This window comes from Pelophylax lessonae, assembly GCF_965119305.1.
Source record: "Pelophylax lessonae genome assembly, chromosome: 13".
Taxonomy (NCBI): Eukaryota; Metazoa; Chordata; class Amphibia; order Anura; family Ranidae; genus Pelophylax; species Pelophylax lessonae.
This window is the reverse complement of record NC_138780.1, coordinates 148,886,560-148,913,558: the sequence shown is the minus strand read 5'-3', so window position 1 is coordinate 148,913,558 and position 26,999 is coordinate 148,886,560. Positions and strand designations below refer to the sequence as shown.

Sequence of the window (26,999 nt, the reverse complement as noted above, 5' to 3'; positions counted from 1 at the left end):
TCAATGCAGAGTGACCACAGCGTGCCCCCTTTCAATGCAGAGTGACCACAGCGTGCCCCCTTTCAATGCAGACTGACCACAGCGTGCCCCCATCAATGCAGATTGACCACAGTGTGCACCCTTTCAATGCAGACTGACCACAGGGTGCCCCCTTTCAATGCAGACTGACCACAGCATGCCCCCTTTCAATGCAGACTGACCAAAGTGTGCCCCCTTTCAATGCAGACTGACCACAGCGTGCCCCCTTTCAATGCAGACTGACCACAGCATGCCCCCTTTCAATGCAGACTGACCACAGCGTGCCCCAATCAATGCAGATTGACCACAGTGTGCCCCCTTTCAATGCAGACTGACCACAGCGTGCCCCCTTTCAATGCAGATTGACCACAGCGTGCCCCCTTTCAATGCAGACTGACCACAGCATGCCCCCTTTCAATGCAGACTGACCACAGCATGCCCCCTTTCAATGCAGACTGACCACTGCGTGCCCCCTTTCAATGCAGACTGAACACTGCGTGCCCCCTTTCAATGCAGACTGACCACATCGTGCCCCCTTTCAATGCAGACTGACCACAGCTTGCCCCCTTTCAATGCAGACTGACTACTGCGTGCCCCCTTTCAATGCAGACTGACCACAGCGTGCCCCCTTTCAATGCAGAAAGCCAGTGTACTTACCTGCAGCGGTGGCTTCTCCTCGAGTCCTCCAGCCTCCTCCTCGACCAATGGCATGTGTTTGCCTTTCGTCCAAGACCCAATCAGGAAGCGGGTCTGTGGAGGAGGATCTGTGTGACAATAGTGAATTTTCATTCGCTATTGTCACACAAATGGGTGGGCTCGGGGCGCACTGCTCTATGTCCCGGGTCCACCCTTTTCTGAAGCTTTTCTGTGACTCACACTGTCAGGACGGAGCCATTGGCTCCTTCTGACAGCTCCACTGGCATACACAGGCTCAGCGGCAGGGGGGGCAGACGCAATGATTGTGCGGGCCGCAGGTTCCCCACCCCTGCATTAGGGGGTTAAAGCAGGCGGTGAGGAAGCAACATATTGCCTTTTCACCGCCTGTCAAATGCCTCTGAAAAGCGATATGAGTATGGATCGCTTTTCAGAGGAATAGCATTTTCTTGCTGGTACTATGAACAACCTGAAATAAAAAAATTACTTCTGATTGTACACATATATGGGGTCAGGATTAAAAGTAATGTGCACACACACACACACACACACACACATAAACGCACATGTACACACATACACACACATATACATACTCATATATAAGCACATATACACACACACATATATATAAAAGCATACACTTCCCAGTTGATGTGTCCCACAAAGCTGACAGGCATCTCCCAGCTGATACGCGTTACCCACACATAGCCCCCCTCATATAACAAGCAACCCCCACACAGATAGTAAGCACCCCACACACAGCACTCCACAGTTGACAAGCTCCCCACTCAGAGCATCCCCCCAGGATTGGTGCCCGCACACACAACGCCTCCCAGATGACAAGCACACCACACATTGCTTCCTAGATGATAAGTGTCCCCCACACAACTGGCATGTAAGCACACACACGTACATATATCCATACACATATAAACACACAAACATACATACATGCACACACATACATATATAGATGCACATATGCAGACACATATAAACACAGTCACACACACATACACACACATACATAATGCACAGACATACATACAGAACGGCAGAGAGAGGACTGTACCTTCCTGTAACTTCCTGCCGGGTATTGCACTGTAGGGGGAGGCAGAGAGCACAGCACACACTGTACTTTGCTTTCACTTTCCATTCCAATTTCCAATGTGATCACGATCAGCTCTTTCGGGAGGATCGGGGGAGCTCGGTCTCAGCTGCGGTTGCCGATCCTCCTCTCTGTACATACAGTGGGCCCTCTCAGGCCCCCTGCAGCATGGGGCCCGGTCGCCATGGCGACCCCTGCGACCCCTGTACGCCCGCCCCTGCCTTGGGCAGCCCATTTGGATCCTAAAATACAACATAATGATAAAAACAGGTCAGGAAGGTTTTATTTATTTATTTTTTTAACACACACAGGTAAAAGTTTAACGAAAACATAAAAAATGTTTTTCAGTGAAGTAACAGAAATGGACCTTTAAATATGTATTGTACCATAATAAAATGGCTCCAATGTACTAATCTAATAGTGTTAGAAAATGGATGCATTTTTTTTTCTAATAAACTAAGGAATGCTATCATGTCTTTGACAACTAGTCTTTACTATTTGTAGTCCTTTTTTGTTCAAAGTAAGGCATGAATTTCTTTGTGCGGCTAAAACGTCCAGTGACTGGTGAAAAATGTCGATTGGAAAACAAGGCACATATTGTGTATAGATACAATTCATATAAAATGATCACAGTGAGAGGGGGGTAGATGGAGGAATACAGCGTCTGCATTTTTAAAACATGGAGGTGTCACAGATCAAAGGCTCCGAAGCGAAGAATGGAATAGTCACTGGTCATGGCCTCCATGTTGTTTTTTTCATACAGTGAAAATTCCCAACTCTCTAGTATTTTTTTTTCCTGTATGGTTGCTCCCATCACTGTACAATAGCACCAATCGATTCCTGGGAATGACCTTAGACAATTGAGCAAGAGTTGCGACACTTCCCACAACGTTTTTTCTTTTTCTTTGGGTGGAAGACTGTGAGGATTGCTTCATCAAACACATTCTTGAGCCCCTTCTGAGTCAGGGCTGAGCACTCTAAGTAGCACTGTGCTCCAATCTAAGGGCAAAAACAACAGAAAGTTACTATGTACCTAATCTGTAAATTGGCCGTGAAACCTAGTTCTCTTTTTTTTAAATCACTCAATGGGCTGGATCCAGTACTCTTCTGGTTTGACCAGTGTGTCATTTAACCCACTTCTTGTAAGCCCAGGGTGTCATGGACTTGCCCCCTGGGAATGCCTTATCATTATCGCGGATGTCTAATCAATACAGTGCTACACACTAATGTCACCGTGTCAGCACCATTCTCTGTAGCGGTGATGATTGCCCATTTTTTATTCCCTGAATGTCCAGAATACATCATAAAAAGGTAAGTACACTTAAACAATTGCAATGTGGGAAGGTTGGAGTTGGACTTTATATATACAAGCAGCAATCGGATAAAAACTTTCACATTGAAACTGCAAGATCAAAAAAGATGCATACATGTAGCCTCAGAAAGTTTTAGACAAGAGACCCCACCATACCCTTGGTTCTTACATCACTGCTTCCTCATGGCTTATGAAAGAAGACCTAGAGTAATTGCCTAGCTTGTTTCCCTTGAACTTGTGGCTGTTATATTTATCTCTGTATCTGCTATTAGAACCTTATCAGTATTATAGAACCTACCATCTTTGAAAGTTTCATTCCTTGCTCATAAGAAATTGGTTTTTCTTTCATATGGAGAAGTCGAGCCAGTGTTTTTGGGTCATCTCGCAGATCAATCTACAAGAAAAATAAGATGTATAAACTGATAAACCTTAGTGCTACATTTCTTTAGGAACCCTTCTTGATAGTGATGTTGTATTACACCTATCTGCAAAAACCCACCAAAATGCAGGATAATACAACTCACCAAGCATTGCCTGCCTCACACCTATTCATAAAAGTACACTGTTTTATTTATCAGAAACTATGAATAGTTGCAGATAAGCCATTACATCTGATTTCATTCAGGGCACTGAAATCCAATATATAGAAAAATGGAGTTGTGATCTTCTATACAGTGGAGGTGTGATATGTGTGGATGGTGTTCCAATGCATCTGTTTTGCCAATCTGTCCACTCAAGCTAGGCATGTTAATAGTATAGTAAACAAATATGTGTAGCGCTATCAAAGAAATATAGGTTGATATACTTGGAAAAATATACCGTAATACAATATCAATATTGGTGGCAGAAAAATTGAATAGCAATTAAGGTACTCAACCAAATGCTTCCCCGCGAACACTGGCAAGTGTTTGCGAGGACGCCGCAACACTCCAGCGTTGCTATATGGATATATGCTTTTGAATGGCGTTCATATGTGAGTGTATATCTTTTTGCTTTTAATACATATATTGTTTTTATGGAGTTACGCTATGTCCCTATCATCATTCTTCCACATACATGCCTTTTGAATACCGGACCCGAACCACCTGGTGAACCTCCATATTTTTTCAATTAAGCCTGCAGTGGTCTATCCATTAGGTTGGGTGGCCAACTCCTTCTGGTAAGCTGCTATATTGATATTTGGTGATCCTTCACGGGTGCTTCCCCTTCCTCTCCCTCGTTTTCAACAACACGGAGTAGGATCTATCTGCTGGGACTTGTGGTTCCTTGCTTCAACACTTTTTTTCACCGTTTTTCTATTCAAGATTGATCTATTGGTGTATGGACCTTGGACTTGATATTTTTTTGTAATTTTTAAGTTGATTCCATAGGAATACTTTGACACAATGGCTAAAATAGAATTCTAAAGGGCACAAACTATCCACCCTGTAAAGGTACTGATATCGTTTTTTTTATTGCCGATACCAATACCAATATTTTGGTCATCACATATCAGTACCGACCGATATCTGCCGATATTTTCGGACATTTAAAAAAAATTTTACATTTTTTTTTTTACAGGTACTGTTGTGGAGGGATCTGGGGGTCTAAAAGACCCCCAAACCCCTCCTCTGCACTTAAAAGCATTAAAAACGCCAAGTTTGGCTGTTTTGAATGCTGTCATTCTTTTAAATTTGGTGCCGAGTACCCGGATGTGATGTCATGACATCACTTCCGGGTTTTTACATGGAGACCCGATCAGAGTCGAATGCAGCTTTGATCAAGTCTTCTCATCGGCGACTGTGCAGGTAGGAGGCCCGGGTCTCTTGGTGGGGACGGAAGGCGGCGGGAGGGGGGGCATCCCCTCCCGCTCCTTGTAATGACAGCTGAGCGGCTTCTCAGACGCATCGGTTGTCATTACAAGACAGCAGACCATCAGCTATGGACGCCCGTAATGGGGTGATGCCTCTAGCTGCAGGCATCACTCCGGTACAGCACTTTCCCGAAATATCGGCAATATCAGTAACCTCAGGGGCTGATTCCGATATATCAGAGAAAATGCAGATCGGCCCTTGATATATTGGCAAAGCCGGTCGATCCCTAGTACTGAGACATCATATTTCAGATGAAGGGTACTATTAATGCTACAGTATACAAAGGCGTATTAGAGAATTGTGTGCTTCAATCTACGTGGAGGGCCATTTTCTGTTCCATCATAACTGTGCTCCTGTAAAAAAAGCCTGGTTGATTAAGACTTGGCTTGATGAGTTTGGCGTGGTGGAACTAACATATAATACATACCATAATATCTTTGGCATGAATTGGAACTTGTAGACTAGGTCTCCTTATCCAATGTCAAAAACTGGCCTTTCCCAAATGCCCTTCTGAATAAATGGTAGAGCTGCACGATTATTCTTTTAAAAAATTGTGCTCACGATCTTAAAACGGCATGTCCTCGATTCTTACAGAGCTGTTCTCTGCTCACTCACTGCTTTAATGTTTATCAACATTGTTAAGGCTGCTAGATAACTAAAAACACAATTTTCTACAATGTATCTTTTCCTTCTTTTATTTAGATCAAAGGAATGAACTTCCGTCAATAAGAGCCGATTCACACTGATGCGGCTGCGGCGATCGCATGTAATGTCGGAGCGCACTGCTCCTTCATTACATGCGATCGGCTGTGCGGTGCGAGTTTAGCCATACACTTTGTATGGCTAAATTCGCACCGCACCCGCAGCAAAGACGCACAGGACCCTTTTTTGCAGCCGCATCAGGATCGGATCGCACATCGGTTCACACTTGTGCGATCCGATCCTGTGCGAACTGCAAGATCGCACTGCGATATGCGATCAAACTGGGGGTGTCGTTAAGATTACATTGACACCCCCAGTGTATCGCATATGGCAGTGTGAACTGCCAGGGGTGCGTTTGCGATGCGCATTCGATGCGAATTCGCAGCCTTCCCGCATCGCATAAGTGTGAACCGGGGCTAAGTGAGGGCAGTTTAACCTCTTAAAGGCTAAGCCTTTTTCTGACACTTGTTGCTTAAAAGTTAAAATCAGTAATTTTTACTAGAAAATGACTTAGAACCCCCAAATATTATGTATCTTTTTTTTTTTTTAGCAGAGACCCTATAGAATAAAATTGTGATTGTTGCAATCTTTTATGTCACACCGTATTTGCGCAGAAGTCATTCAAACACAGTTTTTTGGGAAAAAATACACTTTAATTAATTAAAAAAAAAAACTAAACAGTAAAGTTAGCCCAATTTGTTTGTATAATGTAAAATATGATGTTACACCGAGAATCGTGAGAGAATTGTGATCCTTATTCTAAGCAAAAAATCGTGATTTTCATTTCATCCAGAATCGTGCAGCTCTACTAATTGGGTACAAATTCCCACACATTCCAAAATCTACCAGAGAGCCTTCCCAGGACAGCAGAGGCTGTTCTCGCCTTAGAGGGGTGACAACCCCATATTACTGTGCAGTGTTTTGGAGTGGGATGTCAAACAAGTCAATATACAGGCACGTGAAAAAATTAGGTACACCCCATGGACATGGTTGACTTTTTAAGTCCGACAGATCTTTATTCAACCACTTGCCGCCCGCCCCCTGTCAAATGATGGCGCCCCAGAGCGGCCGCTCTCGTGCACCCATGGGACACAAGCCACTGCGTGACCCCGATCTTGGTAAAGAGCCAATGACGTGGCTCTTTACCCATGTGATTGGCAGTGTCCAATAATAGCTGGTCACATGTAAATGTGGAAGTGCAGTTTATTGGCGCTCCTTGCCTCACACTGTCAAGAGTGCCCAATTACAGTAAAGCCCCAACAGTGCCCATCAGTGACACCAATCAGTGCACATCAGTGACCCCAATCAGTGCCCATTAGTGATGCCAGTCAATGCCCATCAGTGCCTGCTTATCTGGGCTGCCCATCAGTGCCGCCAACCAGTGCCCATAAGTGCTGTCAATCAGTGCCCATTAGTGATGCCAGTCAGTGCCCATCAGTGCCTGCTCATCTGGGCTGCCCATCAGTGCCGCCAACCAGTGCCCATTAGTGCTGTCAATCAGTGCCCAGCCGTGCCCCTCAGTGCCATCTATCAGTAACCACCAGTGCCACCTATTAGTGCCCATAAGTGCTGCCTATCAGTGCTCTTCAGTGCCACATATCAGTGCCACCAATCAGTGCCCATCAGTCCAGCATATTAGTGCCTCCTCATCAGTGCCACCTAATCAGTGCCCTTCAGTGCTGCCTCATCAGTGCCTATAAGTGCCACCTCATCAGTGCCCATCAGTGCAGCCTATCAGTGCCCATCAGTGCCGCCTCATCAGCCCACATCAATGAAGGAGAAAAATTACTTATTTACAAAATTTACTGACAGAAACTAAGAAAAACTTTTTTTTTTTTTCTGTCTTTTTTTTTGTAGACAATAAAAAACCCAATGGTGATTAAACACCACCAAAAGAAACCTCTATTTGTTTAAAAAAAAAATGATAAACATTTAATTTTGATATATTTGAATAGGAACACATGAAAAAAATTTGCCTTTTCAATAACTTTTTTTATTGAAAATATCAATAGATGCATTTGTGTATTGTGGAAAAAGTAGGTACATCCTAAGCATCAAAAGCATGTATTGCCTTTGTAATAGAAATTACATTTTGTAGGCATTTTAGATGCCCACCAGTCTGTGACATCTGAAGATTTTGACTACTCAATGCAATATTCCTTCAGTTGCAAGATGCAAAATCCCCCTACAAAATGTAAATGGCAATCAAATGAGGTCTTTATTTAGGTTAGTACATAATCCTCTATTTTTGAGTCATTCCTTTTTTCTACAAGGAATTGTATTGAAATAATAAAGGTACATGAGAAAAGGAGAAATGACCCAGAGGGCCAAAGCCAATTAATATACAGATTATACATAGTGCACAAATGGAATGCGATTCCAAAAAGTCTTACAAAGTATATTAATGATTACAGGAACAGCCTATGAACAGGAATGGATACTAGGGTATCCGGACATACAGCTGATGAAAGAGGGGAGCTGAATGGGATGGAGCTGTGGGATCTTGAAAGGGGGTGAGGGGAAGGGAGGGGAGTGACAGGTGGGGTCACACGCTTGGGGCACCCTGCCTCTCCTCTCAATTCCTGGCCCTCTGCAAAAGTGCTTTTAATGCTCAGAGACATGGTAGCGGTAAACCGGTTTGCCTGTACTGGAACAAACATACTCTGGAAAGTGCAATCAGTTAAGGTGAGTTCCCCATAAGCCCGCTGTATTCTGTCATGGTTTGGAAATAGACCCAAGAAGACCATGTAGTTGTGAACTTAGAGGGGTTTTCATGTGAAGTTGCAATTAGGTTTCCCATATCTGCTATTTTGTGAAGAAGTGTGAACCAGTCACGCACAGTTGGCGAGCTCCATAAGACAGGAACACAGAGTCTAGCTTCATTGACTAAGGACCTGGAGTACAATTTCTTGGTTTGAGTCATTGCTTGGTGAATTTGCTAGGTGCTTTGGATCATTATCATGTTGAAAGACTAGTTTCCAGTTCAACTTAAAGGCCTCACAGTCTCATTAAGGGTCGGTTCACACAATGAATCACACAGGAACGCATTCATTTGAATGGTCTGAAATTCCACCGGACTGCAGCAAAAGTAGTGCACGGTTGCGAATTATAGAGTGGAGTCCTTAAAGCGGCGTTCCAACCTCACCCACTCCCCCTCCAAAATTAAAAGTCAGCAGCTACACATACTGTAGCTGCTGACTTTTAATATTAGGACACTTACCTGTCCTTCAGTCCAGCGATGTCGACACCGCAGCCGATGTTTCCATCTGCTGTCGGGTGCTGCCGCCGCCATTGCCGGTGAGAGAACCCGGCAGTGAAGCCTTGCGGCTTCACGGGTGGGTCCCTAATGCGCATGCACGAAGCGTGCGGCGCATTTGGATTGGCTCTGCGGCGGAGGGAAGGAGGAGGGGTCCAAACTTCAGAGAAACAGCCCAGCGGCGCCGTCTCCCGGAAGTGGGGAAGGGTACCTGTCAAAAACAGGTACCCGTCCCCCCCTCCCCCTTGAAAAGTGCCAAATGTGGCACCTGAGGGGGGGGAGGAAGCAAATGAGTGGAAGTTCCACTTTTGGATGGAACTCTGCTTTAATTTCTTTAAAAATATTTTTTACATTTTTTTTAACATTTTGTATAGATTTTGATTTATTTATTTTAAAAACATTTTTAACTGCCCTTTTTTGGGGGGGGTGGGGGGGGGGGGTGAAATATCAGGCTTCTAAACAGACCCCTGATGTCTTACATTTCAGACTGAGAAAAGAACAGCACAGGACGGAGGCTCAGATGCTAGAACTGATCTCTCTGCAGCACATAATTAGGGAGGAAGGGAGGGAGGGAAAGAGAGGAGGAGAAGCTGGCAACACTGCAGGGGGTGGAACAAGAGGATCGCTATCTCCAATAAGGCAGTACACCCGGTCCTCCTGCTCACCAGGTGCCCGGGCCCCCCTTTTGAACTAATAGAACATGGGCCTGATACAGGAGGGCAGGCTGTACTGCCTTATCATTGGCCCTGGCGCATAGGGTGATTAGGGTAGCCATGGGCACTTCCAGCATACCCTCTGCGCATGCCTATGATCATTTCCACTACTACACATCACAGTAGCTCTTTCTGATTGCAGTTGCATGCACGTTCCACTATTGTATTTGATATGCTAGACCTTTTATTACCAGCAAATGGCCAGCTCTTGGGTTTGCTGGGTTGGCCAGTCCTGAACAAATTAGCAATTTAAAATCTGCACCGCTTGTAGATTATTTCCCTTGCAGTGGAGTGATTGATTTCAAATCATTTGGTGATCTTTTTTTAAATCCTTTGCCAGACTCATAGAAATAGGCATATACAACTTTCTAAGGTCCTTATAGAATGTACTTTGACACCACACATTTCAACAGCAAAGAGAACACCAGACCTTAGATTAAAATGGCACATAGTGTAGCACAACTCAATACAAGTCACAACAATCCCCCTAGTATTGCTGTGATTTGTATTGATTTGTGCCACACTATATGTGCCATTGTAGTATATTTATATTAAAGGTGGTGGAATCACTTTCACATTGTTAGCAGCAATTTATATTATTTGCAGTTAATTGGTTGAGGGATTAAGCTAATTGATTTATATTTTCTTTGTTTGTACTAGACCTTAGATGTCTGAGATTTAAATAGGACTGGTTTAATTTGCATAACCTAAAGAGGTTCTAATCATTTGCACATTATTCGGAACACTGGAACATTGGATTCTAATTTGATGGATTTGAAGTGGTGGTAACTGTAGGAATGAAGATTAAAAGAATAAGATACAGGCCCAGGTCTGTTACATTTAAGTGTTATGTTTTTACATATTTGGAGATGTGCAAATACATTTTCAGTTATATGTACAAAAAATGTAACCTTTTATATTCCAGTACCACTTTTTAGCTCCCTCCAGCCCTGTACAGTTCAGTACATTTATTACCTGTGTTCCTATTAGGACATAAGGTACATGTGGCATGTAGGCTCTGACTTCCGACACCCATTCCTCCTGGACATTGTGGTAAGAAGCTGGATTGACAACTGAGAAGCAAATCAGAAACACGTCTGTATTTGGGTAGGAGAGAGGTCGAAGCTGGTCATAATCTTCCTGTAGAAAAGAAAATGTATTATATAGTAGGAGCTTTTTTTTTTTTGTGCACCCATGTATTCTGTACAAATAATGTAATAAAAAGGCCTCAATCAAAGTTTCAGATATATCTTATTTTTTACCAATCTGATTCAAATTCTCCCCAAAAGATTACACAAGGAGAATTAAAAGAATATTCTGATTGGTTGCTAAATAACTTTTACGCAAACCAATCAAAATACTCTTATTGGGATTTTTTTTTTTTACCAAAAATATGTAGCAGAATACAAATGATACTGATTTTAAATTGTTTTCCATTTTTTTGGGGAGGGGGGGGGGGGGGGGGGGAATGTTATACAGCAGAAAGTAAAAACTATTTTTTTTTTTCCAGAATTTTTTTTTTCAGAATTGTCACTCTTTTTTTGTTTATAGCACAAAAAATAAAAATTGCACAAGTGATCAAATACCACCAAAAGAAAGCTCTACTTGTGGGAAAAAAGGACATCAATTTTATTTGGGTACAGCGTCGCACGAACGCACAATTGCCTGTTAAAATAACGCAGTGCCGAATCGCAAAAAATGGCCTGGTCATTAAGGGGAAAATCTTCCCGTCCAGAAGTGATTAAGGCACTAAAATCCACCTAATATTCATATGAAGGTTTTGCTGTCATTGCTGATATTACACCACTAGGTGGCAACAAACAACCAGATAAGGGGAATAGTTAAAATGATAAATGCCGCATCATTACTAGACACCCACCAGAGTCCATTTCATCTTCCTTCCTATTTACAACATTCTTTTTAGCAGCATAAAATATGTAATGATGAATATATCAAATATTTATTCTTAAGCTTCCAAGTGATTCCTTTGTGCCTCATATTTTTGTTGTAGCAACATGTTTGTTCATCACTTATTTAAAAAGACAAATGCCATGTTTAAATCATTGCTGCAGAGTAGTAAGATCTACCATCTTATATGGTTTATATTTTTCTAAATAGTTCAAACATTTTAAACATAAGGCTTAGAAGGCCAGTATATTTTTACTGCAATTTTGTTTCTATAAAAGCAACATTATATTTTGCACAGCTGGTCTCATATCCAGCAATCCCATTGGAGAACACTTCAAATATCCTGGGGAGACCCCCTTTAGCTTACAATGCAGAAGTACAGTGTGTGGAATGATTTATTAAAAATCAAGTACCCAATTCCAGTGAAGGTTTAGGACAACCGGTCGACTTTATCAAGATCAATCATTCGAGAAAGGCATAAAAGAGATTACGAAAGAATATATTCATAAGGAATAATAATATTATAATAATAATAAGAATAAGAATAATAATAGAAGAATAATAGAATAATAATAAATAATAATAGAATAATAATAAATAATATTCATAAGGAATTTAAATCTATGTATTGGATTTTGATTAAATAAACAATTTATCTTGCTGTGCTTGTTGTTGTGGATTCATTTTTATTAAGGGGTGGTATTATTTGGGGGGAAAAAAATTGTTAAAAGATAACTGCACTTTAACACAAACTGCACTTATCCCTTTGGTATACCTTGACCTACCCTAATCTCCCCTCCCCCTCCACAGGTGCATACTTACCTTAATTCGATCGCTGTGGTCTCTGGTGCTTGTTTACAAGTATTACTGTCCTGTGCCTGACTTATTAGAGCCCCATAGAGCAGTACTGAGGCCAGAGACGAAGAAATATGGTGGAAGACAGCCCCAAAAAATTTGATGGGATTGAAATACGCAGGCGCAGGTGGGATTTATTCACTTCTGGATGGGAAGATTTTCCACCTTAATGACCAGGCCATTTTTTGCGATTTGGCACTGCGTTACTTTAACTGACAATTGCACCGTCGTGCGATGCTGTACCCAAATAAAATTGATGTTCTTTTTTTCCCCACAAATAGAGCTTTCTTTAGGTGTTATTTGATCACCTATGCTATTGTTATTTTTTGCGCTATAAAAAAAAAAAAGGAGCGACAATTTTCAAATAAAAACAATATTTTTTACTTTCTGCTATATAACATTCCCAATAAAAAAAAATTAAATCAAAATTTTTCATCATTTTAGGCCAATTTGTATTCTGCTACATATTTTTGGTTAAAAAAAATCCCAATAAGTGTATATTGATTGGTTTGCGCAAAAGTTATCGCGTCTACAAACTAGATTGATGTGATTTTTATTTATTTTTACTAGTAATGGCGGCGATCAGTGATTTTTAGCGGGATTGCGACATTGTGGCAGACAGATTGGACCCCTAACTGATATTTTTGACACTTTTGAGGGGACCAGTGACCTTGCTACAGTAATCAGTGCTAAAAATATGCACTGTTACTGTAATAAGGACACTGGCAGGGAAGAGGTTAACCCAGGGGCGATCAAAGAATTATATGTGAGCCTAGGGGGTGTTTTCTAACTGTGAGGGGGGTGGGCTTATGGAATCAACACAGAGACCTGTGTTCCTAAATAGAAGGATCACAGGAGCTCTGTGTTGATTAGTGAGAGAACAACGGCATCAGCAGACCGCTGTTCTCTCCCCACAGGAAGCAATTGTGGGTGCCCGGCGGCCTCCAAGATCGCTCCCGTGAACCGCCGTACAGGTGCGGCGATTCGTCGGAACCTGTTTACCTGCCACCATATAACTGCCGCAACTGGTTGGCAAGTAGTTAAACAAACACCAGAAGCCACTGCCATTGGATCGAGTTAAGTATGCATCTGGGGGTGGGATGAGTTAGATCAGGGCAAAAGGGATGAGTGCGCTTTCTTTTAAAGTGCACTTACCCTTTAAATTCTGGTATTCTAAACAATATTACGAGTTTCGCTGTCTAAAAAACCAACTGAATTTTCAGTTTAATACAGCTAAAGAGGTACTTTAAGGCTGGGTTTACACTGACATCGCATGTGATTCCCAACGCATTGCTGTGCACATCGCGTGCGATGTGTGTACGATGCAAATTCAGCCACATAGTTTGTATGGCTGAAATCACATTAAATTCGCACCAAAATGGTGCAGGACTCTTTTTTGGCCTGTACTGGAATCTGATTGCATGGGTGTTCAGACCATTGTGATTACATACCCCAGTTTGCACTACTTTTTGTGAACCAACCTGGGGGTGTAATTTACTTTAAATTGACACCCGCAGCGGTTCGAAGACAGCAGTGTGAACTACCTGCAATTCAGAAGTGATGCGGGAACCCGCTGTGGTTCCTGCAGCGCACCAGTGTGAACCTAGCCTAAAATTTTCGAAAGCGGCCACAGCCCTTCTAGATAAGCCTGTTCTCTGCTGGCATGCTGCTGATTGGGACCCTTGTTCTCTTTCTGGAAACAGTCTTCTTTCTACAGAGGTCCGAAATGCCCTATTCTCTGAAATCTGCAAAGTTCATGTTTCCTGCTCATGGGATAGCAGCATAAGGCATGTGTGACCTCTACAGAGAGACCACTGCTTACATACAGAGAGTAAGGGTATTTTTTTTTTTTACAGATAATGGCAGGGGACAGGCTTGTTTAATTAGGCTGTGGTTGCTTTCTAAAGAAAACAAACTGCCAGGAACTGAATGCTTCTCTATACAAGACATGTTCCGTGCAGACCGTGTTGCCTCAACAACTTCCTAGTTTCTTTGTGCCTCTACAGTATTTTCTTAGTATTACTTGTATTCTGTGTCTGACTTCCCATGTACGGTGTACGGACCCTGACTTCATCTACCATTTGTGCTTGCCTGTCGCCTGCCTTGCCCTAAGCTCATTTCCCATATCTTCTTCTGTCTCCGGCTGTCTGCACTCTGGGGGCCGCAACCTGGTGCCTGCTTGCTGCAAGTCCATCCCCACCATTAGGGACCCTGGTGAAGAAGCCCTGGTGAAGAAGCAGGCTGGGGCTTAGACTCCACACCCTGGGGAACCCCCGAGTTGGCTTTCTACAAGGGCTCACTGCAGGACTGGCCCAAGACATTGTGCTGCAAGGGTCCAAGAATGAAATGCTGCCCCCCACCCCCCCAAAAAAAAAAAAATCATGCTCAACATAAGGCCCCCACATCCATTATTTTATATAAATATAACATTTAGAAAATAGTATATATACTGTTATCTTCTTCCATAACTCACCACCGGACCGGTCCACTCCTGTGTCTGCCCCACCCACCGCCCTAGAAGATCCAGCCTGCCCTGTGTGAGATGGAATCCGCTGATGTCTGGCGTCATTGCCCACACAACAATCACATGAGGGACTTTCCCCGGAGGAGCATACTCATCACTTTGCACTACGGCATTCCAAGTTCTGCCTGGGTCCAATGGACCAAGTGGGACCCATGGTAGGGCCGGCCCTAACTCACTGCCACTGAAACCTGCCACTGACTATAGAAGCTGATTGGTTGCCACGCACAACAGATTCTGTCTGCTCCACTTTTGATAAATACCACTTTGTTTTGATACACCTGTAATAGATTTTGTTAATTGAATCTAAAAGTTTAGTTGGTCTTTAACTAATAATAGGATTAGATACAACCAATACCCTGCGGAACTCTTTGAAGACCCCATCAACCTAAAAAGACAGCTTCTTATATACCTCCAGTGTGAAGATCTCTGTGCTCACGTTCTTTGGTCTGCTCACCTGCTAAATGTTTTCCTTATTTCATAATATGAAACTTGCAGCAGAAAATTCTTCAGCTTATAAGCCCTGGTTCATACCGTTGCAAAATGGCAAGCGATTTGAAGTCCAAACCACATGACAATTCGCACCCGATTGCCTAAAATGGAACCATTCTAATCGCTGTGACTTGTTCCTGCACTGCTTTTTTACGATTTCACTGCGACTTGATTTCAAAGCCGCACTGGTGTGAACCAGGGCTTAATGTAGGTGGGAGCTTCAAAAACACCAAGGAAAATGAGAACAGAGTTGGGAATATCTGCCATATACAAGAAGCCAGGGGCTGACTCAGTAAACCAGGCTCTACCTATAACTAAAATAATATATTTTAGAAAGTTATATACTACTTTCCTTTGTCTGTAGGAATAATGTACGGTGAAGAGTGACTATACCATACATCTCAAATGATTTAGAATCCTGCACAATATGCTGAACTGTGGGCTCAATAACGTACTATACTTTCCAGTTGCTGAGTCTGTTAAAGCCAATTCCTGGGAGCTGTTTGGATTTTCCCATTCTGTAAAGTGACTACATTAAATTGTGTAGGCAGCGATACTTATTTCATACAGCTGGATCATTGGCGCCAAGGTCTAAGTATTATTAGTGTCAGGAAGGAGGTCTATGCTATTTAATACTGTCTGAACCAGTTACATCAATAACCTTGAAAACTTGCTTTGGTGGGACACTGTAAAAAATGCAGCGTGAGCGGGACAGTTTGTCTGTGTGTGCACTCTTTAACGAGACAGATCACCCTAACCTCCATTCTAATTATTACCTGACTTCTTTAATCAGCCGTTATGTATGCAGCCTTAGACATTTGTCTTATTTCATTATTCTCCAGATTTTACTTTTCCAGAGCTGGCCACATCGGTTTTTGCATCATTTTTTTACTTCGATTGTGTTTGGTTGTGTATTCCTTTGGGGGTTGTTTATTCCTTTGGGGGTTGTGTATTTCTTTGGGGGTTGTGTATCCCTTTGGGGGTTGTGTATTCCTTTGGTGGTTGTGTATTCCTTTGGGGGTTGTGTATTCCTTTGGTGGTTGGGTATTCCTTTTGGGGGTTGTGTATTCCTTTGGTGGTTGGGTATTCCTTTGGGGGTTGTGTATTCCTTTGGTGGTTGGGTATTCCTTTGGGGGTTGTGTATTCCTTTGGTGGTTGTGTATCCCTTTGGTGGTTGTGTATTCCTTTGGTGGTTGTGTATCCCTTTGGTGGTTGTGTATTCCTTTGGTGGTTGTGTATCCCTTTGGTGGTTGGGTATTCCTTTGAGGGTTGTATATTACTTTGGTGGTTGTGTATTACTTTGGTGGTTGTGTATTCCTTTGGGGGTTGTGTATTCCTTTGGGGGTTGTGTATTCCTTTGGGGGTTGTGTATTCCTTTGGGGGTTGTGTATTCCTTTGGGGGTTATGTATCCCTTTGGTGGTTGTGTATTCCTTTGGTGGTTGTGTATTACTTTGGTGGTTGTGTATTCCTTTGGGGGTTGTGTATTCCTTTGGGGGTTATGTATCCCTTTGGTGGTTGTGTATTACTTTTGTGGTTGTGTATTCCTTTGGGGGTTGTGTATTCCTTTGGGGGTTGTGTATTCCTTTGGTGGTATCACATGTTCACTTTTTTTTTTACACTTTTTTTAAAAATTAAAATACTGTTTTTTTTTAACTACTTCTGGACCGGAAGATTTTTCCCCCTTAATGACCAGGCCATATTTTGCGATTTGGCACTGCGTTACTTTAACAGACAATTGTGCAGTCGTACAACGCTTTACTCAAATAAAATTGATGTCCTTTTTTCCCCGCAAATAGAGCTTTCTTTTGGTGGTATTTGATCACCTGTGCGATTTTTATTTTTTGCACTATAAACAAAAAAATAGCGACAATTCTGAAAAAAAACAAAACAATATTCACATTCTGATATATAACATTCTCAAAAAAATATTAAAAGTCACATTTTTTTTTAACATTTTAGACCAATTTGTTTTCTGCTACATATTTTTGGTAAAAAAAAAAAAATCGCAATAAGCGTATTTTGATTGGTTTGCTCAAAAGTTATCGTGTCTACTAACTACGGGGAAGATTTATGCCATTTTTATTGTTTTTTTTTTTTCTTTTTTTACTAGTAATGGCGGCAATCTGCGATTTTATGCAGGACTGCGACATTGCAGCAGACAGTTCAGACCCCTAACTGACATTTTTGACAGTTTTGGGGGGACCAGTGACATTACTACAGTAATCAGTGCTAAAAATATACACTGTTACTGTAATAATGACATTGGCAGGGAAGGGGTTAACACTGGGTGATCAATGGGTTAAATGTGAGCCTAGGGAAGTGATTCTAACTGTAAGGGGGCGGGGCTTATGGAATGGCCATAGAGATATGTGACCCTACATAGAAGGATCACAGGAGCTCTGTGATCATTTCAGGGAGAAGAACGGACAGCTGTGTTTACAACATCCGACCATTCTTCTCTCTCAGTGGGGAGCGATCGCGGGTGTCAGACCGCAATTGGAACCCCCTGCCCCGTGCATTGGAGTCCCTGCTGCCAAGTGGGGGCAGGAGCGCACCGCCGGCAGCGCACGCGCTCGCCCCCTAGCTGCCGGTGCCGACCGACGTAGCCCTACATCAGTTCACGCAGGAGGGCTGCCCTGCCGCAGTATATATGCGATGGGCGGTCTGGAACCAGTTTAAATGTATTTATGACAACCAATTAGATTGACTTCTGTTGAGCAGAAACAGCGATAGATGGACCCAAATTTGGCCATTTTTCCTGCTGAACTGGTTAAATTTCAAGCCATCTATGGCCAGCTTTAGTCATACTTAAAGCAGAACCCCAAAAGGGGAAGCTCCGCTTGTTTGCACCCCCCCCCCCCCAACTGACGCATTTATCACTTTTTTGGGGGGAGCTGGTACCTGACTCACACTTCTGGCTCAGATCACCGTGGCAAACTGAGCCGGAAGTTCGGCCCCCCTTTATTCCCCTCAGTCTTCTGGGGCAGGTTACAGGTCCCAGAAGACTACGGGACCATTCACAAAGCACAGCAGGACTTGCGCATGTGCAGTAGGTAACTGGCTGTGAAACCACAGGGCTTCACTTTCTGTTTTCCTTGCTAGAGAAGAATCGGCTCAGGTGAGGACATTGCGGGTTCCCTGCACAGGTAAGTGTCCTTATATTAAAAGTCAGCAGCTACAATATTTGGAGCAGCTGACTTCATTTTTTCTGAAGGAGCCTGGAGCTCCTCTTTAAACGTTAATGTCGTTTTGTACAACTTAGTGTCATGTGGTTCATTTTCCAAAAGGAATGTTACCATGTACTATTAGGGACAGCATTCACCCTGCTTTATATGCAAGATGACTCTACAACTATACAAACCATCAGATAAGGGTTTCATGTTTCTTGAACTGTAAAGAGCCTTCTGACTCCCCCCACAGTGTTCTTGCCAAGTGTAGACAGGAATATCCAAAGGGGGCCAAAAGAGGAAAACAACATAAAGGAAAGGTTTCTAGAACTTGCATGTTGGGTGCTACCCTTGGCACTGGCCCTGATTAACAGAAATTGATATAAACTGGCTCATCATTTATGTTTGCTGCCACTAATAACATATAAAAACATTTATAAGACTTGGCTGTTACCTGTCCTGCAGTGTCATATAGTCCCAGAAGATACTGCTTCCCTCCAATGCTCACCGTCACTGGAAAACAATAAAAGATAATGTTCTATTACAAAGGGGAGCAATAATCATCTGTCAGCATCTCAGCCAGCGAATCTTCTGCTGGTTCCAACTCCATTTCCTCTAATGGTGACAGTGAGCAGAGCTAACAGATATCATGTTTAATCCAAGGCGGTAACGGCTGCACTTAAAACAGATGGTCCAAGTCACAGTGTTGAGTGACTAGAATATATATGGAGTGCAGATTGCCTCTGATTAGTCATTTTACACACCCCAGAGAGGATGATGCTGATTTGTACAGTGCGACTGATGGAACCTTCAAACTAATTAGTACACGAAATATAGGAAGACTATTTTCTGACACTATACAGTTGGTATATAGATATACATACACACTACACAAGGACATACATGTGTGTATATACAGTATATATCATTTAATATATATATATTTATGTATAAAATGCAGATCAGTCATTTTTAAGGACACGTAAAGCTTTTATTTGGCACATTTTAATAAAAGCTCTTTGTTTTATCATAGACTAACAAAATTACAAAATGTTAAAAAAATATATATTTTTTTAATATTGTATTTTTCTTAATAGTGTAATTGTATCAGTCAACGAATAAACTGTAAGACACAATTTGTAAAAAGAGGTTGCAGCGCTCAAATAATGATTTAAAGGACTTTATATGTTGTTACGGACTAAATTGTCATACACACCCTCTTTTCACATCAGTATTTTGGATTATTTGTCACTTTAAATCATTATTTGAGCGCTGCAACCTCTTTTTACATGTTACGTTGGTGTTTGTATATTCACACTGTTTGCAAGCTGCTATTTTATTTTGAGGCGCTGACATTTATTTTATGTAAGACACAATTGTATTTCACACTATTAACCACTTCTGGACTGGAAGGATTTGCCCTTTAATGACCAGGCCATTTTTCGAGATTCGGAACTGCGTTACTGTAATGGACAATTGCACGGTCGTGCGACGCTGTGCCTAAATAAGATTTATGTCCCTTTTTGACCACAAATAGAGCTTTCTTTTGGTGTTTTGACCACCTGTGCGATTTTCATTTTTTACGCTATAAACAAAAAAAAGAGTGACAATTCTGAAAAAAAAAAAAAAAATTCACTTTCTGCTATATAACATTCAAAAAAAAAAAAAAAAATTATAAATCAAAATTTTTTAACATTTTAGGCCAATTTGTTTTCTGCTACATATTTTTGGTAAAAAAAAAAATCGCAATAACCGTATTTTGATCGGTTTGCGCAAAATTTATAGCCTCTACTAACTACAGGGAAGATTTATGTCATAATTATTGCTTTCTTTTTTTTTTTTACTAGTAATGGCGGTGATCTGTGATTTTTTAGCAAGACTGCGACATTGCGGCAGACAGATCGGACCCCTAACTGACATTTTTGACACTTTTGGGGGTACCAGTGATATTACTACAGTAATCAGTGCTAAAAATATTCACTGTTACTGTAATAATGACACTGGCAGGGAAGGGGTTAACACTGTGGGCCATCAATGGGTTAAATGTGAGCCTAGGTGAGTGATTCTAACTGTATGGGGGCGGGCTTGTGAAATGATCACAGAGACCTATGATCCTACATAGAAGGATTACAGGGGCTCTATGATCATTCCAGGGAGAAGAACGATCAGCTGTGTTTACAACAGATGACCGTTCTTCTCTCTTAGCGGGGAGCGATCGTGGGTGTCAGGTGGCAATTGGAGCAGCCTTCCCCGTGCATCGGAGTCCCTACTGATGAGTGGGGGTGGAAGCGTGCCGCCAGCGGCGTGTTCTCACCCCCTAGCTGCAGGCGCGCGACCGATGTAGACCTACTGTACGTCGGTTCGCACTGGAGGGCCAGCGTGCCGCAGTAAATTGTCGGCGGCCGGTCCGGAAGTAGTTAATAGATGGCACTGCAGCCTAAGCCTGGATTCAAACTAATGTATTTTTTTATGCTTTTTGCAGGAATGCATTTAATTTCTTTAACCTGGGTTCCTATGGAACACATTCAAATCAATGCATTTTTGTGCCACTGCATTTTTGGAAAGGATCTGGGACTTTTTTTTCCCTGCAAAATGCAGTGTTTTGCATTAATAGACTTCAATGGATCTGCATCCAAAATGATAATATTGCATTTTTACCACGATTTGCGGCAATTTTCCCTCAATTTGCATTTTTAAATCTGCCCAACAAAAATTTTCCAATAAAACCTCCAGAAAATGCAAAACGTAAATAGCGGTAAAATCGTGGCAAAAAATGTGTCAGTCACAGCAAAAAGCACTACAGAAATGCTCAAAAGCAGCATGCATAGGTATGAATCGAGCCTTAGGCTCCGTTCACATCTAGGTGTTTTTGGGCAATTTTGTGCTCTAAGCCTCAGCTCTAAAAATGCCAAACAAGACAAATCCCATTCATTTCAATGATCCCTGTCGCCTTAAGCAAAATGCCCATCGCTCAAAAAAGTACATGAGATTCTTTGTTGGCAGATTACAGGTGTTTTTATTTTTTTTTCCATTGATCACTTGTCAACCTAAAAATGCCTGCACAAAAATGCTGCAAAAATGCCTGTAAAACCCCCTAAAAAATGGGCAAAAAAAACACCTGAAAAACGCCTATAAAATGCCTGTAAAAATAGCAACGCCTAGATGTGAACGTAACCTTAATGTGGCAGTAGTAATCTGCAGGCTGGCTGGGTGTGACATAACGATCACATGATCGGGAACCGCTCTCATTGGTTCCCAATCATCAGTGAGGATCCAAGTGATCAGTGACAATCGGAATTGCAAAGTTTTGGCTCCTGGCTCCTTAAGGGGGAACATTTATGGACTTATCCCCAGCAAAGAACATCATGCTTGGGAATATTAATAAACAGATTGTAGTCGGGAAGGCACTCACTAGCAAAAGTAATTTAGTTGTATTCAAAATGAAAGTTCAAAATTGGGACAAAATCAAAAGTCTGACAGCCAGAAAGCCTACATTTATAACTAGCAGTGGCGGTTGGTGCTCCATGGGCCAGGGGGGCAGCAGGCGGACCACACCATACCACCCCCCCGGACCACACTCACACCAGCTTGCCAGCTCGCCAGCTCACACCCCCCCCCCCCATCGCCGGCTCACTTACATTAAAGCGTTATTTTTTGTGAAACGCGTCAACTATGTCTTTTCTCCTGTCTCTGATAATTTTGTCTATTATGGATTTTTGGATTTATCAATAAATTATCACAATTTTTTAGGTCAGAGTGCAGTCCTCTACTATGAAAGCATTCATTGACTTTAATTGGAAGCATTTTTCTAGCGCTTTTCAGGTGGTTTTTGTTTTAACGCAAAAGCGCTTGAAAAACTCAGTGTGAAAGGGCTCTAAACTAAACCTATACTAATTTAATGTTTAAAGCAAAGTTTCTACCTAATTGTGTCTACTATAAACTTTATTAGCCAGAATAATCCCTTCTGTGCCCCTTTCTGATTTCACTATAGTCTGACTTTCCCTGACTTCAAGTCTAACCTTTACCAACTGCCTTCTCTAATAAGAGCACCTTCACTGGCCACTGGGAATGTCTCTTTGGGCATTGTTTTGGTATCTGCTCTTTTGCACCATTGGCTGGGGGGGGGGGGGTGATAAAATCAGGCCACAGTTTTACTGCCCCCTGGCTGAATTCTAACAATAAAGTCTGACAGACCTGTACACAAGCCACAGTCTGCGATGCTTTGCATTTGCTGCAATTTTTTACTCAAATTTGCAGAGTCTGACAGGTGGCAACAACTACCAAACCTGCCTGTTGAGATCAGTGGGGCCACACTGCAAATATAGCCAGGGGCGGACTACCATTATCTGATACTACAGACTTACTTTCTGCTCTCTCAGACTGTCTCTGTGCTCCCCATACTCCTGAGACTGGAAGAAAGGCATTGTGGGAACTGTAGTCTTCTAAAAGGATATTACTGCACTGCTGAACTGTTTAAGAACTATACTTTCCAACAGGCCATGGGCTACAGGACAGAATTGCGGGAGAGACTATAAAGGGAGTTGTTGAACAAGCCCATTCTCTCTTGCTTCCTGGGATGCATTGTGTGTGCATCAGTCTGCCGCAGAGAGAGAGGACTGCAGACTCAGCCCAGGCAGAACGGATGACCATCACTACATCCTTGCAGCATGGCTGATTGAGTTAGAGTCGGTGGGACTCAACAGCAGAGCATGGCTATCTCCGCTGCCTCTTCATCTAGAACTCCTAAGAGGGACATCAGGATTGGTGAGAGAGTACCTGCTCAGAGTCCCGTTACCAGTTGCTACAGTTTTTCTTAGACACTGAACACAGACACTCTACACTTGGATCAGTTAGTGGGTCATCATTGATCAGATCCAGCTATCCTGCATTGCCTGTCTCACACTGTGCTACATCGGGGAATCATTTGCTCTTTTAGCTCCAACTGCCGGTGAAGATCTTAGCAAGGCCTTGCATACTGAACATTGCTATATCATTGCTCTTAAAGGGGACACGTTACTGGTATCTAGATTACCTCATCTCTCATTTGGATACAGGTATTATAGATTGGCCCGCGGTTCCCCTTTAGTAAAAGCATTCCTCATAGTAATTTATAACTTTCTGAGGGATTCATTCACTTACTGTAAGACAGCGTTTCCCAATGGGTTCCGTGAGAACAAAATTGGGGTTCCGAGGCAGTTTGCCACATTCAAGATGGCCACCGCCTGCTGTTCCCGGAAGGTTGAAAAATGGCAGAGATCCCATAACCGCAATCTCATAAGAGATTGCGGGAGCGTGATCTTAATCCCGCCCTGATGTCAGCTCTGACTTCAGCTTGCCTGCCCTGCCGCCAACCTTGCCATGATCAGCCAGCCACTTACAAAGCTCATCCATGAGAGAGCCCACCCAGCAGTTAGCCAGCCAGCCCTGTCATCAGCCATTTTCATCTCGTGGTAGATGAGTGATAGAGAGTGGGGTTCATTGCTAAAGCTCCATTATTGTCAGATAGAAATCGCTGTTAGGTGGGCTCTGTCAGGGAAATTTAAATTCTCTGTTAGGGACATTGAAAGGCTCTGTGGGGGACATTGAAAAGCTCTGCCAGGGACATTGAAAGGCTCTGTCAGGGACATTGAAATTCTCTGTTAGGGACATTAAAATTCTCTGTCTACGGCACACATTTTTTTTGTTGGGGTTCCAAAGTTTTGCTATACCATGTCATAGGGTTTCAATTAATTTGGAAACCCTGCTGTAAGATATTGTGTATATTTGGTGTATTTACTTGTTATTATAACTTGTTTTTCACTGTTCTTTGGTGTTATTTCAAATGAGCCCTGACTGTTTATCCAGGGCCTAGTTAATTAATACTCTTTTCAAGCCTTTTTCTTGAGTAAAGCCAAGTTAAAGAGTTAAAATCTATCTGCATTGTGTCAGTGTGTCATTTAAAGGTATACACAACATGTCTGAACCTAGAGTGTCAGGAGGGCTGGACGGTTCACAGGGTCAAAGCTGCACAGAAGAACATACAAGTACAAGCAACCACCAAGGGGGCAGTGCTACACAAATATGAGCCAAACGCTTGGCTTGCAATCATGGCATGATGCCGTTATTGCTATTCGGCAATAAAAAAAAGTAAAGCTGAAAAAAAAAAAAAAAACTCAGACATAAGGAGGCAGTAGTAGCACCTTCTGAATACTTGCCAACCACTGCTATACTGCTCTCTGAAAAGGGACTCACCACAGATTGCTTTTCAGAGGGCAACAAGCTTACTGCCTGTTTGAAAGAGTCCATATTTATGGCTTCTAATCGTAAAAGGAAACAACTGAACGGATCAGTTCACCTTTGAGAACATATTACATGTTCCATCCATTTTTAGGGTGGAACATGTAACATGTTCCTATTCCTGCAGCTGCTCCCTGATCCACTGCTCCGTCTGCCCAGCCGCATCATTAATTTACAGTTTCTGTGAATGTGAAAGCTACAACTACCAACATGCTTTGGGGCTGTCAGCTTGTAGCTCCCAATGCCGTTGAGCGTTCTCTGTAGTTCATTATCTCTTCCTGTAGGTGTGAACCCGCCTTCTCATAGGAGGTACGAGCAGGCAGCTTACACAGTCTTCAGAAAAAAATAAATAAATGCACATTTGTTTATCTGCAAAAAAAAAAAAAAGTACATTAACCGCTTAACGACCGCCCGCCGCAGTTATACTAGGGCAGGCAGCCGCTCCTTTGCGATCCGCCGTAGGTAAACGTCTGCAGCTAGGGGGCGAGCAGACTCCTGTCCCCGTTCGTCAGCAGGGATCACGATGCACAGGGCAGGCGGCTCCGATTGCCACCCGACACCCACGATCGCTCACCGCTGAGAGAGAAGGACGGGCAGCTGTTGTAAACACAGCTGACCGTTCTTCTCTCTGGAATGATCACAGAGCGCCTGTGATCCTTCTATATAGGATCACAAGTCTCTGTGATCATTTCACAAGCCACCCCCCCCCCACAGTTAGAAATATGCCCCTAGGTACACATTTAAACCCTTGATCACTTACTTTATTAACCCCTTTCCTGCCAGTGTCATTATTACAGTAACAGTGCATATTTTTAGCACTGATCACTGTAGTAATGTCAATGGTCCCCCCAAAAATGTCAGTCAGGGGTCCAATCTGTCCGCCGCAATGTAGCAGTCCCGCAAAAAAATCGCAGGTCACCGCTATTACTAGTAAATAAAAAAAAAAACAATAAAAATCACATAAATCTTTCCCGTAGATAGTAGACGTGATAACTTTTGCGCAAACCAATCAAAATATGCTTATTGTGATTTTTTTTTTTTACCAACAATATGTAGCAGAAAACACATTGGCCTAAAATGTTAAAAAATTCTGATTTTTACTTTTTTTTTTTTGGGAATGTTGTATAACAGAATGTAAAAAATATATATTTTTTTATTTTTGTTTATAGCGCAAAAAATAAAAACCGCACAGGTGATCAAATACCACCAAAAGAAATCTCCATTTGTGGGAAAAAAAGGACATCAATTTCATGACCGCGCAATTTCCGTTAAAAATAAAGCTGTGCCAAATCGCAAAATATGGCCTGGTCATTAAGGGGGCAAATACTTCCGGTCCAGAAGTGGTTAATATATATATATATACATATTTTTTTTTTTACTAAGATAAACTTATCCTTTAAATAAGATTCACTTTAAAGAAATATAGAAAGGCAGCAGAGTGATTTATCCAATCAGATTCCACTTGTAATTGAAATTTCTCTGTAAGGTGGACTGATCTTTTAACGCATTGCAAAAGTGACTACAGATCTACCTTTACGTATTTTTTGCTGCCATCATTATCTGCAATGAATACACACATTACATTTATATATGTAATGTACATAAACCTAGCAGTAAAAAAAAAAAAAAAAAAAAACACCAATAGTATATCAAGAAAACACCACCTCTAAATGGGCAATGTGTATGAGAATTGAAATAACCGCAAACAAACTTTATGTACAAGCAAACAAGTTCATATTTTTTTTTTATCCTCATGGGTTAACATCAGAGGTTAATATTTGACAAATTATGACCTGAACATAGGCTAGGTTCACACATATGCAAATTAGATGCGTTTTGAACTGCATTCCAATTCACATGACATATGAAAGAACATTGCTTTCTATTGTGCCTGTTCATATATGTCCGGTGCAGCCGGAGTGTGGATTTAATGCGAATTGAGAAAGAGTCCTGTCCGTTTTCTGAGTAGTGTGGTCCGGGGTTAGGTGCAAATTCAGGCCCATTGACTTCTATGGGAACGCTACTGAATCGCACATGTCATTTAGTTGTGAACAGGATAAAACAGGATAGAATCCTGACCTGACACTGATCAAAAGCTGACCTGGAACACTGAACAACTTCTTTGTCAATTAGCTGTGAAAATGGAGCTTTAATTTGCAC

At 42.2% G+C, this 26,999-nt stretch overlaps 1 protein-coding gene across 1 annotated transcript in view; it reads right to left on the bottom strand.

The window, feature by feature from the left end:
- Window positions 1-2,325: 2,325 nt before the first annotated feature.
- RHOJ (ras homolog family member J) overlaps window positions 2,326-26,999 on the bottom strand; it is a 154,030-nt gene continuing 129,356 nt past the window's right edge. The window contains exons 2-5 of the mRNA XM_082242632.1: window positions 19,018-19,076; window positions 10,595-10,759; window positions 3,394-3,489; window positions 2,326-2,782 (exon numbers count right to left, since the gene is read on the bottom strand). Of these exons, the coding sequence (XP_082098758.1) occupies window positions 2,636-2,782; window positions 3,394-3,489; window positions 10,595-10,759; window positions 19,018-19,076 (467 nt within the window). The 3' untranslated portion in view covers window positions 2,326-2,635. The remainder of the gene's footprint in view (window positions 2,783-3,393; window positions 3,490-10,594; window positions 10,760-19,017; window positions 19,077-26,999) is intronic.